Raw genomic sequence first — 15,830 nt, forward strand, 5'->3', positions numbered from 1 at the left:
AGAAGGTAGGTCGTGAGCACAATACAAGAAATACTAAGAAAAGGAATAATTATAAGAATTTCAATCTACCAGAAACCGTATACTGTGGAATACACTTTTTCTGATAAGTTAAAATTCTTATATTTATTCCTGTTCCTAATATTTTCTCGATTGTGCTCATAACCTTATTACATCAAGCACGGAGAGAATTTCTTTTTAAAATTTACCCTGAAAATTTTGTTAATCATGAGACAACATAGTATTTCGACAAATTTTACTGTGCACTGCAATAAATTTGTTATAATATATATTTTAAAAAATAGTGAAAATCATAAAATTCGTCGAAATACTATGTTGTCCTACGATTAACATAATTTTCAGTAAATTTTAAAATAAAATTCTCTCCGTGTACAAAATCAAGAAAAATGAAGACAAAAATAATACTAAAACAAAATAAAAAAAGTAGAGATAAAAACAAGACGGGAAAAAACATTGATAATGTTCCAGTGATAGAAAAAAATCGAAATTTTCGTTAAGTAATAAAGAAAATTGGCAATTATTATCGCGATAGACATCCCTAAAGTCTCCAGAGATAATTATAATTATATGCAAACATTCCGTCCCTCATCTTTCGCGACGATCTCCCTGAACTATGTACACGTATCTCGCAGAGGTCTGTGATTCGGCAAACACGTAACGTTTTCAAGAATCCACAGTCTGTCGAAACTACCGATCGTACATCACGTGGACGAGATCCAGCACAACCTTTTGGGAATGAGGTACTACCGTCGTTCGTCACTATTGCAGTCGAGTCGACGATATCGTAGTCCCATGTATCCCACGTGGGGATACCAGGGTCGGTCACAGGGAGCTAAACTAGGTAGGCCTGTCCAGAGGTGGGTGGGGGCGGCGGTGGCGGTGGTTGCTGCTGCCTCCAGGCGGTCCTCTCAAGGGTGGAGTAATCCGAGTCGATGGACGAGTAGATGTGCTCGGATAGCGGTCTCCTGTGGTCCTCGCCAATGCCGCAGTTGGCGGTGTTAGTAGTGGCGACGGTGGTTGTGACGAGATTACTAGCTGGCACCGCGTCCCGGTAGGCGTGATTGACGGTTAACCTGGGCTGCGCCGGCGACGACGACGGTGGCGGCGGCTGCTGTTGTTGCTGTTGCTGCGGCAACATGGGGGGGAGCGGGGCACCGCCGCATGAGTAGGCGGGCGGCGCGTGTTGCAGCATCAGCGCCGACGAGGCGTCCTTGAAGAGTGCGGCACGTTGACCACCACGCAGCGTCGACATCCCGGTTTTCTCGAGACTACCAACACCACCGACACCGCCGTCCAGTGTGTAGGTGTTGATGTTGCGTTTGTACACCAACGGTGAAGATTTGCTCTCGATGGATATGTCACCGACAGCGGTAGTGGTGGTGGTGGTGCTAGTAGTGATGATTGCAGTCGTCGTGGACGACGGTATGGCATACCTTAACCGTTCCCAGAACCTCTTCTCGCCCCACGTGAGGATGAGCGCCGCTGTTCTCAGATAGGGCCGCAGCTCAGGATCGCGTTCGATCTCGGTGCCAATGTGGCCAGCTTGGATGACGATCAGCTGAGAGGCACGACCGCGCAATGCTTCGTGCAGCGCCGCGCGGAACTCGAAGCGCGACCACTCAGTTTGAAGAAAATCACGAGTAAGCACAATTAACACGCGCCGAGACGCGTCTACTGCCTCGAGGACGGCTGGTGCGGGCGCAGAGGCACGCAACACGCAAGGCAAATCTCGATGATGGAGGCAGAGTCTCAGACCAGCCGCGCCGTGTTCTAGTTCAACTGCCAACGAATGCAAAACAAAGTCCTCGTCGTTCGGACTATAGCACACGTAACAATCGTAGAGACGATCGCGATCGGCATCGCAGCAGCCCGCAGTTATCGCAGCCGCGGGACCCATGCTTGCTGTCGTCACGGCCTTGCCCGATTTCGTACGTAAAAATCGTAGTCCGTACTTGGAATAGGCCCAGGCGCCGACCGGTTCGCGGAACACGAATGCGAGTACGATGATAACTAGCAGAACGATAATGGCCGAGAGAGTGGCAGCTACTAATGGCAAATAATCCGATACCATGATACTCTCGATGACGCCACCTTGAGCGAAGTAGTCCGAGCAGGCGGTCTCGTTGACATTCAAATGACGCCGATAAGACGGTCTGGCGTCGCCGTTGTAGTAACACCATACATCATCCTTGTCAATAACTTTGTGCATATTGTCTGATACCCAAGAAGACAGCTCCTGGAGGAACTTGCAGCGGCACGACCAAGGATTGCCGCCGAGCGATAATTCAACCAACCGAGCGTTCAAAGTGACTTGCCACACTGGAAAAGTTACCAGCCGATTGCCGTGTAATCTAAGAATCTCGAGTGATCGCAACGGCAAGAACGTAAGGTTGCCGATGAAGCCGATCATATTGTTCTGCAGATAGAGCTCGCGCAAGTGCGATAATCGCTCGAACTCGAAACCTTTGAGCTCACGTATCCGATTGTCTTCGAGATGTAGAATTTGCAAGTTGTTGAGACCGTTAAAGGTGCGATTCTGGATGGATTCAATGCCACTAGCGTTCACGTATAGCACGCGCATGTTCTTACGGCCGATGAAAACGTGATTCTGCAACTCTCGCAACACGTTGCCATCCAGGTAGACTTCGGTGGCATCCATCGGTATCCTGCGCGGAATTTCCTCGACCCCGAGACCTGAACAATCGACTGCATTTGTGTTCCAAGTACGGTCATTATAACACTTGCAGCCAGCTGGACAGGTCATCTCACAATCACAAGCGTCAAAATCGCAACAGTGACAGAGGGCAAAACAATGCGCCTCATAGCGGCAGAGGAACTGTTCCGAGCGTGCGGTCGAAGCCGGGATGATGGCGATTCCTCGTGGCCCGGAGGTACGGCACATGGCATTGTCCAGATCCATGACACGTGGATATTCCCTTGTTGAGGTTTGGTTATTGATGGCCGGCAGCCAATCCATCGAACAGTTGCAGTTGAAAGGGTTGCCACCGATGTAGAATTCTGGCAGTGGTTTGTTCTCCGGCACCTTGGTCAGCAGCAGTGATGTCAACTCCATCGTCTCGATCATGTTCGCATACATGTCAACCCGGGTAAGATTCACTTTGTTGGCGAACGTGTTCGGTCGCACGGTGTTGATGTAATTATTGTTGATGAACAATAACTCCACACTATCTGGCACAGATAACGGCGAGAGCTCAGTGATACGATTGTGACTGGCGTCTAAAGTCTTCACCTTAGAATCACGAATTTTGTAGTAGTTACCGAGACTTTCGATAAAATTGCCGTGGATGTCGAGCCATTTAAGATTAACAGGTATAAAGGCATAATCAAACCATTCTATGTGATTTTCCGATAAATTCAGTAGCAGGAGACTAGTGATGCTCGTAAATACTCCGTTGATGTCTGACAGAAAGTTGCCATCCAAGCGAATGGCTTCCAATTTGATATTACGTTCGAACGCGTGCCTTTCCACATGTTGCACTTTGTTCCTGGCCAGATTGAGGATTTGGAGATTCGGCAGGTCCCAGAGCATACCATGAGTCAAATTGCCGATGTCATTGCCGATTAGACGTAAACCGGTGAGTTGATGAAGGTTGCGGAAGGAACCGTTGTGAAACTCGCTAATCCGGTTCTCGCCCAGGTCAAGGGTCTTGAGGAAGGCGAGGTCGCGTAATGCGTCCGGCACGGCGGTGAGCTCGTTACCGCTGAGATCTAATTCCTTGAGATCAGAACAATTGCGAAACGCCATCGTGTCGATACTCGAAATCGAATTCCCGGACATGGTTAGGCGATTTAGCACAAACAGACCATTAAAGAGTTGTGCTCCTATAGTATGGAGCTTGTTGTCGGAAAGCTCGAGTGTATGAAGGTTGTAGAGTGGCAGAAAAGCATTGCTCTCGATACGATCAATCGAGTTATTGCGTAGGTCGAGGATCTGCAGAAAGAACAGGTCCTTAAACATACGGGCGTCGATATGCGTTAGTTGATTGTATGAGAGGTCGAGCACGATCAAACGAATCAGACCGAGAAAAGTAGTTTCATCGACGCGATCACTGCCAAGACGGTTGTTGGCGAGATTCAGCACCAGCAGCTGCTCCAGTTGGGTGAACACACCCCGCGGCAGATCACGTAGGCCGTTGTGCGCCAGGTGTATCTCCCGTAGGTCGCGTGTAGTTTTGAACAAGTCCTCGGGCAGTGAGTCCAGGGCATTGTGACTGGCATTAAATGTACGCAGCACGGTGAGTCCGTGCAGGGCATTCTTGTCGATCTCGGTAATCGTATTGCGCTGCAGATGTAGCTCTTGCAACTGCCGCAGGCCCACCAGCGGTCCGTCATCGAACAGTCGCCGTAATTCATTGCGCGATAGATCCAGAATCCGGATATCGGCACGACAGGATCCGTCATTGTTGGCGCGGATAGTTAGACCGATGTCGTCGACGTCACGGATACGATTACCGGTGAGATTGAGAGTCTGCAAATTGTCCAACTCGCAAAGCAGTTTGGGCGGCAACGCCAGCACGTTGCTCTCGACGATCTCTAAAGTGTGAAGCTCGCGGAGACCTCGAAGCGAACTCGGCGCGAACTCCAGGTATCTGGCGGCACCCCAAGCAGCATTGAACGTCTGTACAACAAGCCGCTTGAGATCCGGCAATGGCAGAAACGCATCCTCCGGGATACGTAGCACCTTACAGCCGTGCACGTACAGTTCGTGTAGACCGGCCAGCCGCTGCCAACTCTGCGCGTTCAAGATGCTTTCGAAGTGATGCACATCGCTACAGCGAATCCGTAGTTTGAGTGCGCCATCGAGGGACGGCGCCAGAGTGACGATCGCCGTAGGGTCTAGCACGCGAAGGGCGCAGTCCGCTGAACGGGTGTCGTTGCCAGCCTCGCTGGTCCACCGGCAGGCGGCCGCGGCCGGGCCAGGGTGCATCGACACTAGCAACAACAGCAATAGCGTCGCCGCGAGTAGGCGACGGAATGGGGCGACCGCATTCAATGTTGTCGCTGTTGACGTTGACGTCGACTTCGGTGACAATGTGGTCGAGAATAGTGTCGATGATGTTGTCCACAATAATGTCATCAACGATGTTGTCAACGACATCCTCATCGCCGCCGTTGCCGTCGTCGTCGCGACGATACCACCTCTCATCGTCGTCATATCGCGCCGCATTTCTACAAAGAGCAGCCTACCCCTTTTGCTCTCGATGTCAACGTCGAGTCGCGCGTCGGGGCAACGGCGGCGACGACGACGGCAACGGCGACGCCGACCACCACGACGACGCTCGCTTCGGCAATCTTGGGGTAACGAGCGGCCCTCCCCCTTCTTCCTTTTTCATTCACGCAACGCACACGCGTATTCGGATGGTACACAGACTCACGGCTCGACACGACGGCGACGACGACGATAACGGGGAGGACGAGGAGGCCGACGACGACACACGCATGCACGCCACATACACACGCGCGGGGCTGCTCCACAGAAGGGGGAGAGAGAGAGAGCGCGCGCGCGCGCTCACGCACCTCGTATCACGTATCAAACGCGGAGCGGCCCATTTCCCTCGCCCTTTATCCGCGGGCTGGTCACCACCGCGAGCCACCCCGCTGCTGCCACCCCGGAACGCTGCACCGTTCACCCGCACTTCCGCGAGCCCTCGTCACCTCCCCCGTGTAGATTGGCCGTCGTTCCGCGGCTTCACAAATAAAGATATTCTCTTCTTGTTCGCGAGTCACAAATAATATACTACTTTTTCCAATCCTTGTATCGGGTACCCGATTCTGCGAAATATCGGAGCGCGCGTATCCTGTTTTTTCACTGCGACACAAAATCAACCCCTAAATCGTATCACGATTATGCACGACGGTGACCAGAACGCTCTTCGATAATCAACGAAAACAGGCCCGTACGAGCGCAAGCACTCGTACTGCACCGTCGCGCGCACTCGCCTCGCATCGAGCACCAGCACTGAACCCGTGGGCCATGAGCGCCTGAACGCGCATCATCGGCATTCCCGTTCCCGACCGTTGCGGTCCCCGTCCCCGGTTTTCTCCGCCCTCCGACGATCCTAGGGGGCACCACCTTCTTGTAACCATCAACAAAAGCAGGGGTAGTCGAGCAAATCGGAAACATAATTGATAGGGTTGCAGGAAACTTGTTCTGGAACTATCATTCGGAAATCTCGAAACATCGTGGAAAAATTTTATTATATTCTGAATTTTGTACACAAAGAGGATCGTTTATTTTACCTTTTTATAAAACTTGAAAGATGTCTTTCAAGCAGATCACGAAATTCTTTAGTTTCAATAAAATTTAAAAAATATTTTTCAGATAAATGGCGGAAAGATTGATATAAAGTCATAATTTAAATTCGTTCAAATAAATTTTAAATATTACAGAAAAATTTTTTACGAAAATTGTTTTGTTTTTATATTTTCAAATCACTATAAAGATTTTACTTCATCCGTTCGTATTCAAGTTTCAAAAGGTATACTCAATCAGAAAAAAACTATTAAAAATATATATGAGAAATCATTTGTAGACAAAGAGATGTATATTTGGAAAAGTCAAAGTCACGAACTTGATTGGCTATGTCACGTTTGCTAATGTTGCGACTGCTAAGGGTGAATGTTTTCTTCATTTTAAAAGCGGAAAAACGAAATTTCTTAAAATTCAGAAGTTGCACTGATAATCTTTATATTACAATATATTCAAATCTTCCGAAAGTTTTTTTAAAAAATTCATTTCAAACTAATCATTAATAAAATTACGTTAGATTACAAAAATGTTATGTAAATCAACACTACAGAAAATCAGAAAGCTGTAGTTTTAATTGTTTTTCCACGTTCTGTTTTTGCGCTTCTAATATGAATGCACGCCAATAAAAGTCTTTTGATGTACATATATATATATATTTTAACTTAAAATCTTGTAATTAATAATTTTATCTTAATAATAATCATTTTATTACATATGTGTAAAAATTGGTTTATTACTAACAAGATAATTATTAAGTACAATAAGCAAGAAGGATAAAGATAGGATGTTAAAATAAATGTTGCTGCTACAAACTTCCATATACTAATTATACATAAGACAAAGCTCATTCCGCCAATTTTGCATATGACAGATAGAGATAAAAATGAATTCAAACCGACATTGTTACTTGTCATATACATGTATGTACACTATATGCACATCACTGCCTGAGAGTCTACCACGTGAACATAAAACATGACACATATGTGCGTGAAAAACACTTAACTACCGTATTTCTCTACCAATGTAGATTAACTTTAAATTCAATTTAAAGTTTAAATTAATATTCTTTATTTTTTTCTAATACTTGGAAAGTAGAATCAACCGAAATTGATGTTGGTCTACATTAATCGTATAAGAAATGGACATTAGTTATTTATATTATATATATATATATATTTTTTTTTTACAATAAATATACATACATTCAGGCGTTGAAGAAAGAGAAAGCGAAGATTGTAAGTGTAAAAAGCACAACACGAACAAACTTCATATAATATAAAAACGCCAACATAAAAGAAATAATACAAAAACATTTCACAATGGTAAATGTGATATATTTTTTTATCTCCACTTAGAGCTCCGCACATTAATTTCTCTAACCGTAATCGTAAGACGTAACGTAAGAAGCCTCCGTAGTCGAATTTTCATATGTTAACCCTCTTTCACTCGAATTTCGATAAGTCGAAAACTCGTATGACTCGAAGGATTTAGCTCTTCCCTTGAGATTCGAGTTATCGAGGTTAAATTGTACAATTACTTGTCTAGGGATATTTGAGCCGTGATCTTGGCAACTGGCCGTCACCGTCGCCATCTCCACCGTCCACGTCGTACAAGACGATCGCTGCAGGAGCAGGAGGTCGTTGCGATTCACGCCGTTCCGCGTTCACGAGTTTCACGGCAGTTCACGGCGATCAGTGTGATTCGGTGGCAGCGAACGTCGTGTTGTCGTTCTTCATCGTCTGTTCGTAATCCGATTTCTGATACCAAGATGAAATCAGTTTACGTGATTTGCACGTTACTAGGTGTGACGATTGGCACGTTGGTGCTAGCCGACAACGGTGAGTTGATTGAGTTTCGATATATTGGCGGTAGCCATGCGAAGTGCGCCATTCATATGGTGCGTAATAACAGGCAATAACAGGGTTAAACACGCTAAACACGCGATAGCGAACTGGTAGTCAGGTTGGCCGGATTCCGCGTCGCCGTGCGACGCCTACCCGCTTCGAATTACTGATAACGGCATTGGGCCAAATTTCTTCAGGAGCAATATTCATGCAATTCATTCGTCAGCTCGCACTTTTCCCATTCTGCTCTCACTACTTGTAAGAATATCCTTTTCGTTTCACAAAAGTTTATGAAAATATAAAACTGAGAAAACATCGATCCGTTACAACGGCCTAGTGTTAGTCTATGTCCAGTACACGTCTCTTACGCGCGTTCGATCTTCGTTAAGTAACGGCGGCGGTCTCTTGAGCAGATTGCTATTGATTTTTCGCCGACTACCTACCACCGACTCAATCAAATCTCAGCTACATTAGAACGATAATAATCAGACGCGCGACGGCTTAAGCTAGGTATTTCATTTATCGTACAACAAATTTTTCAAGTGTATTGATTGATTACAAAATAGAAAACTTATCGAGTCTATGAATTTTGTCTTGCAGCAAAATTATTACACTTTAAAAACTTGTCATAATTTAAGATAATGAAATATTAGTCTAATGATTCATTGTCGCCAGCAATATTTTCGCGGTTGCCAATAAACCTGTATGATACTGCGATAGAGTTGGAAACTCATTACGGAGAAAAATATGTATATTGCGCGCGTATTGTATCTTGATACATATTTGTATTTTGATGTGCGACAGAGACGCAAATCGATGATCAAGATTATTTAAAAAACGGAAAAAATTCAGCCGAAATTACTTAAAATCACAAAAGAACATGTGAAGAAATTTTAATATCATTTTAAAATAAAATCTGATGCAAATTTTATTTTGCTTTGTACTTTCAAATGCAAATATTTTATTTAAGAAATATTTTAAATAATTTATTTTATTTAATGTTTATGATTGATATATGTGCATGATGTAAGAAAATATTAACTCCTTATAAATTAAGATAAAAAAATTAAGCTTTAGATTTTTTTATTTTATTGAAAATTGGGAAAAATAATTTTGAGTTTACAACATATAGTTGTAATATATAGAATATTTATTTGTTAAAAAATAATATTTTGGTTCTACATTTAGGTGCACAGGACACGACCGCAAGACAGTCAAATTTTTCATCGAAGTTGTCAAACGCTGATTCGTCATCTATCACAACTGCTGTGTCATCAAATCACCACACTAACGTACCTACAACTGAAACCACTTCTACAACTCAGACCACAATTAACACTACTACAACTATTACTCCTTCTACTACTCCTACTCCTGCACCTAATGCTACTACTATTATTCCTACTACTACTCCTATTACTACTACTGCTGCACCATCAACTACTACATCTAAACCACCGAAAACAACCACCCAAACATCTACATCTACATCTACAACTATATCCACTAGCACGGCTGCATCAGGGACAACTGCTGTACCACCAGCTCCACCTTCTAAGGACCGCCAATTTGATGGTCTAAGCTTCTTTGGTACGTAAGAGATGTTATTCTGCTAGTTATTTCTATAGATTGAATGACGACATCTTCAATAAAGTAAAGCTTTTATAGAAATTTTATTAAAATAATTAGAATCACATTACAAATATATTAAATATTAAAAAACTTTTTTAGATAATTTTTTTATTCTAAATTTTTTATTGTGCTTAATTTATTAATGCAAATATTTGTTAGATATCAAATGATTTTTTGTTGTTGCAGGTGGCATTATCCTTACTACCTGTTTGATGGCAATTGCCGCATTCTCGTGGAAATTCTATAGGCAGTGCAAGGAAGGGAACTATCGTACACTGTGATAACGTGCAAGGCACTATAACGAACTTTTTTGTCAAGTAAACGCAGTTAATTAACTAAGAACTACGAATAATTATTTTATTGTAATAATATTGCGTATTTTTATAACGCAGTTAAAGTGTTGCGTGGTTTAAGTGCTCTTAGTAATGTGATGTGCAACCACGAGTTCCGTTTTTCTCGATATGTATATTGAATATATATATATATAAAAAGGCAATGAGAGGGTCATGTGTATTTGTATGTATTGAAAACGATAACGTTGTATTTATATGCGCGTTTTACTAGTAAATGAGAGATCGTGACGAGTTGCGTGTTGCAAGTAGGAGAGCAGAGAAGTAGAGGAGCTAGGAAGGGGGGAGGTGGGCGCATTAACGAGAGCCAATGACCAATCAAACGTACATTCCACAAGAGAGAAAAAGAGGGAGATCATAGTTCTTTAAACGCGCATTATCCCACTTCTTATTAGCTTTCGCTCAAACTCTGTATAACCGTTGGCAAGCTGTATCTCTAATCTATGGTGTATACATTCCACAGTAAAGTTATATAAGATCTGACTTCTACAAGGGAGGGGGAAGAGAAAGTATTAAATTTAAGAAACATTGAGCTCGACGCGAATATCGAAGTGAAACGAATCTCCAAAACATTTGAATCTCGTACGGATATATAAATCGATGCGATCTGAAAAATGCTGTATAACAAAATTGTAACTGATTATTGATCATTATTGAAAATATCAACAGTCATGCGGTATAATATGTGATTACGCGCGAGCTGTTAATTCTCTCCTTTAACAAATCCTTATCGCTGGACTTGCTGCACATTATTTTTCTGGCAAAATTTGAGCAACGCGTGAATAATTGTACGAACATTTAAGGCATTACCGAAGTGAAGGTTCCTTTTCTTTCTATTAGATTTTGTGCTCTTTTTTTTTACATGTTTATTTTTATTTACTCAGCCTATATTGCATTGTATAGCAATGCATATCAATTTTATTTTTTTGCGTTCATAGATAATTTCATTCTTGAGCACGCTCAAGATATTGTCGATTATTTACACGTAATCGTAACCGCCGTTGTTATAAAACTTTTTAAATTTCAAAATGCTTATTCGTCAAATAGAATGCCTAAATATTAAATAGTTCCTTTCTCACACGTTCGCCTAAGATGAATCAAACTACACAAAAAATCAACTGGGAAATGTTTTTCACTTTTTTTTTAGTGCAACATACATACATGGATCACAAAATTTAATTATTTTGCAGTCTTTTTCGTAGCAAGTATTGTGAGATAATGTCTTAAATAGCACAGTATTGTATTAAGTATCTTAAGCGATATTCTAAGTAATGTGTCATGTTTATTATAAAAGAAGTAAAAAAGATTATATATTATGTTATATTCATGTGTATAATATAATCTCTTTCAGTTCACCTTAGATTATATTATGGTACATTGAAAAGACACAACACTGCGTTAATATTTTATGAAGCCTAATCCTCTTCCTTAATATTCCTTTCGATAATACGTCTGTAAATAACGGTGTATCATCATAGCAGATGTATCTTCAGTTGTGCGATGATCATATTTCGTCTTGTCAATATTTGTTATCGTGAAGATTTCAAAAAGAAAAATCTACTTTGACAAATGTATTTAAAAAGTATTATAATTAAATTATTTTAAAACAGTGTATAGAGTATCGAAAGAAAATCCTCTCAAAAGTGAAGACGTAGATTGATTGTAAAATATATTATTCTCACTGCGTTCGTAAGACTTAAGATTAATCATAAAATGTTCGAGGATAAGCGTATCTCTTTGAATTCTTCGCATAACGGTAACAAAAACTTACGTATCGAACGAATAACAATAATTTCTTTGCAAAATAACGTGGAACTGTTTCAAAGCATCAATGGTGTGCGGAGGCGTTTCTTGTTTTTCGGGAAAACATTTCGGGATCGCGAAAATAATTAATCGCCACCGGACCGAGGATCGCGGCGTGTTTTGCTATTTGCATCGCCAGAACCGCTATCATGATTTTAAATACAAGAATTTACCCTGTCCAAAGAGAGGGTATTGATTGCATCACGCCGTTATTACACGTACTTGACACACATATTTCCGCTTAAAACGCTACGTGACTCAGAAACTCACGACTTTAATCGTCGTTTCTCGCGCCAAGAGAGGAAAAATCCATTATGTCGCACGAAGGTGCAAAGGGAGAAAAGAAAACAACGGGAGAAAGGTGAAAGGAGAGATCGATAACGAGAAGACCACCTACTGGGTGTTGTGAGTAAGGATTTGTCCTCGACAAAGAGAGAGAAAGAAAGAGATAGAGAGGTCTACAGTTTCATCGAGGCTGCAATGAGATCCGATGCGGCAAACACGGCGCAGGACGAAATCATGATATATATTACAAATGATAAAACGATAAACTTGCTTAGCTTGCTGCAATAATTTATTCGACTGAGAATTCGCTGAAAGTTTATTTGGATCTCTTCTGAGAAAACGGTTGTAGGGCATACCATTACGCATTTTCGAAAAATTCCGACGTTATGCGTTAGCGTATAGTACATAATAATTTGTACACAGAACGAAAAGCATTTGTATTCTCTATTAATAATTATTGGAGATATTTTAATTCGACATTTCAAATAAATCTACCTTAAAAAAAATATTTTACTTTTCGCGAAAGTATGATAAAACATTATGTGATAATATGAAAAACATATTAATAAAATTTATAATTGACGTATATATACGTCAATTATAATATTATATTTGCTCGAGTTTACAAGTGATAAACCATGCCAAACTTTGTGGAAGCCACATGTGCTTTTATTTCCGTCTCATTTTGAGCATATTGAGCGTGCGAGTGTTGCGGCGTAACGTTCCCAGAGATGAGATAGAGCGCGGAAAACCAGATAAGAAAAACACACGCACGCAAGAAAAGAGACTGCGACGAGACGAGCATGACGTAATGAAAAAAAAGAAAGGAAAAAACGTCAACGTGATCGCTTTTGGTTTCGTGCGAATCGTCTGACGAAAACATGTATACTACAAGTCGTTCCAAAATGTAAACTGTTTCGCAAGAGTGATCGGAGAATATTTCCGATTATTAGAGGAAATATAGGCGGAAGGAATCACGAGGAAGTTGAGATTGAAGCTCAATTTTCTAGTAAAGATTAAGTAAGATTAAGTTTCTCCAGGGAACTGCGGATTTAGATTTTGAAATTTGGATAACTAATAAATTCCACTAATTATAATTGCAAATTAGACAAAATTTATCAATTTGTATTATCTATGTACACTTATATATTTCTAATTTAAATTTTGGAAAGCAAACTATGTCAAATAAGACTTACTACATAAAATTGACACAATAATCCGTAAAAGGAAACTTGGAATACTTTACGAAATATTCAAGCGCCAACAGTTTATTAATTATAGTTTATTAGTAATAATTCAAAATAAGAATCTTTTTATATAAACTCAGTTTGCAAATAAATGAAAAAATCATTCTTTAATGCATTTAAAATAGACTTTACAAAATTCTTTCTTTACAGATTTTAAATTTAATGCTTATTATATTATCAACATATATAGCATTAAAAATAAATAGCGAAAAACGAGAATCTTTCACACTTCTAAAATCAATGTCAAATCAATCAAAAGATCATTAAACGATAACATAAGGAACACAATAAGGATATAGCTTCCAATATTGCATTTAACTGGATAATGACATAATTATATGTAAGTGCATATAATGATACATGAATGTAATAATATACCGAAATATCTTTTTATCTCATCTCTCTCTTTAACGAGATATCACGAACATCAATTATCAAAATATTTTTCGTCTATTGGTCTTTTGCGCAGTGTGTATGTTAATTGCATATTTTTTTTACTATAAATTTTACTTCGTTATGTGCTTATTAGCGTTCACGGCCGGCGTAACAATTCAGAGAAAAATTCGAGGTAGATCATTGTTTATTATCAACTTTTTAATTTCCAACATCAGATTTTCGCATTTATAGATCTTAAACTGAAGCTTTGTTAAAATGCGAGAGATCTACTTGAAATATGAAAAATCAATTTTAAATATTGTTGTTATGTCACTTTATTTGCATACATATTTTTTCGAAAGAAATATCGACTTTATATCAAGTAAGGAATATTTACTATAAAAAAAGCGTAAAATTGAATAAATATAAAAATCACATAATATATAACGGGAATGTATGTTTTATATTACAAATTATACGACTTTTTGCACTTGTTCACATAATTTTACAATATTTTTATAGCATATAGTTGAAAGGTCCAGTGATTTTATAACACTCTATATAACGATCAACGATTGTGAAACGAAAAAAGAATAAGCTCGCTAGAGCGCTATGATATACCCTTACTCCTTTCACCGAGAGCCTACAGAGTCTGCAGCTCCACTATTTATACCTCAGTGGAATTTCTCAGGATATCAACACGGAATTATTACATACCGTGTGATTACGAGTTACGGATGATAAACGTGCACGGAGTCGCGGGTGAACGCCGCCGCGCTGCTTCGACGATGCAAAAGAACGATACGAATTTAACAGAGCGCGCCACGAGACTTTATCAAATGTGAAAACGAATCTCGTGTATTTCGCGTAAAAAGAAATAGCGCAGATTATTTCTAGGCTCCACGCGCTTTGTTTTAGCATGCATTAAAAATAAAAAATGTAGGTAAAATTATATGTACAGCAAGTGTACAAATCATGCAATTCATAACAGAAATACATAAATTTCATGTGATTTTACTCTTGTTGTTCATGTAATTTTATTTTTTTCACAGCGCTTTATTTCAGCATACATTGCAAAAAAATGTGTAAAATTGCATAAGCAGCATGTGTAAAAATCACAATTTATAATGAAAATGTAAACAAATTGTATAATTATACATTTGTCGTTTATGTAATTTTATAATATAAAATATATATTCGTATATATATAATAGTTAATCTTTTTACTAAAATGTTTTTTATCTTGCAATGTGATAGTATGTCGGTGTGATTTTTATACATCTTTTTGTTTTTTCTTTTTATTCCCCTCTTATCATCCTCCTCGCCTCCAGCTTACTTCACGGTTACCGGTCAGAACTTGTTGCGTAGAGCCCTAAAAGGTCGTGCACGACAATGCGAAAGACGGGTTTGGACAATAACCACATCCGCATGTCGCATAAACATATGCATGCGTCTTGGAGACCGACGCGACGCCGCGGTATAAAAGAAGGGGCTAACGTGACGCCGTGGTATCGAACAAAGAATTTTCAGCTCCTAGAATATTAGATCCGTGTGCAAACAAAGGGGACCGTCGCCGCCACGTCGCGACGGTCACGTTATCGAAAGGCACCAATGGAAAACGGATTGACGATTAGTGGGGAAATACGGATACGGTCGTCAAAAATACTTCACTTCGACCGTCAGTCCATACATGTCGAGCGCTCTTGAATTGATCTTCATACGCTGTTAATTGGCCTCCAAGACGCAACGTGCGCGTATCTAGCCGCAATCCAAGGCGTTCGGCTTTGAGGCGGTTCACACCGACCCGTATAGAAGTATAAAACCTCTGTTAAATAAAGTGTTCGCGACTCAGGGCACCACAGCCCCTAGGCGTTGTCGTGAAAGAGAGGAATCTCTATAGACGAAGTGTTCGCGACTCAGGGCACCATAGCCCCTAGGCGTTGTCGCGAAAGTAAGCGAATACATACACGACAAACGAATTATATACGATTACTTCGTACAG

General features: G+C 40.7%; 2 protein-coding genes across 2 annotated transcripts; one reads left to right on the forward strand and one right to left on the reverse strand.

The window, feature by feature from the left end:
- Positions 1-449: 449 nt before the first annotated feature.
- On the reverse strand, positions 450-5,206 carry LOC105459160 (slit homolog 3 protein). The gene has a single exon (XM_011704941.1). The coding sequence runs from the start codon at positions 5,204-5,206 to the stop codon at positions 851-853; it is 4,356 nt and encodes a 1,451-aa protein (XP_011703243.1). The 3' UTR covers positions 450-850.
- A 2,667-nt stretch (positions 5,207-7,873) lies between these two features.
- LOC105459118 (integumentary mucin C.1-like) lies at positions 7,874-11,506 on the forward strand. Its single transcript, XM_011704864.1, has 3 exons — positions 7,874-8,130; positions 9,325-9,726; positions 9,955-11,506. The coding sequence occupies exons 1-3, from the start codon at positions 8,061-8,063 to the stop codon at positions 10,047-10,049; spliced, it is 567 nt and encodes a 188-aa protein (XP_011703166.1). The 5' UTR covers positions 7,874-8,060; the 3' UTR covers positions 10,050-11,506.
- Positions 11,507-15,830: the final 4,324 nt, after the last annotated feature.

Source organism: Wasmannia auropunctata, unplaced genomic scaffold (genome assembly GCF_000956235.1).
Source record: "Wasmannia auropunctata unplaced genomic scaffold, wasmannia.A_1.0 LD334208.1, whole genome shotgun sequence".
Classification (NCBI taxonomy): Eukaryota; Metazoa; Arthropoda; class Insecta; order Hymenoptera; family Formicidae; genus Wasmannia; species Wasmannia auropunctata.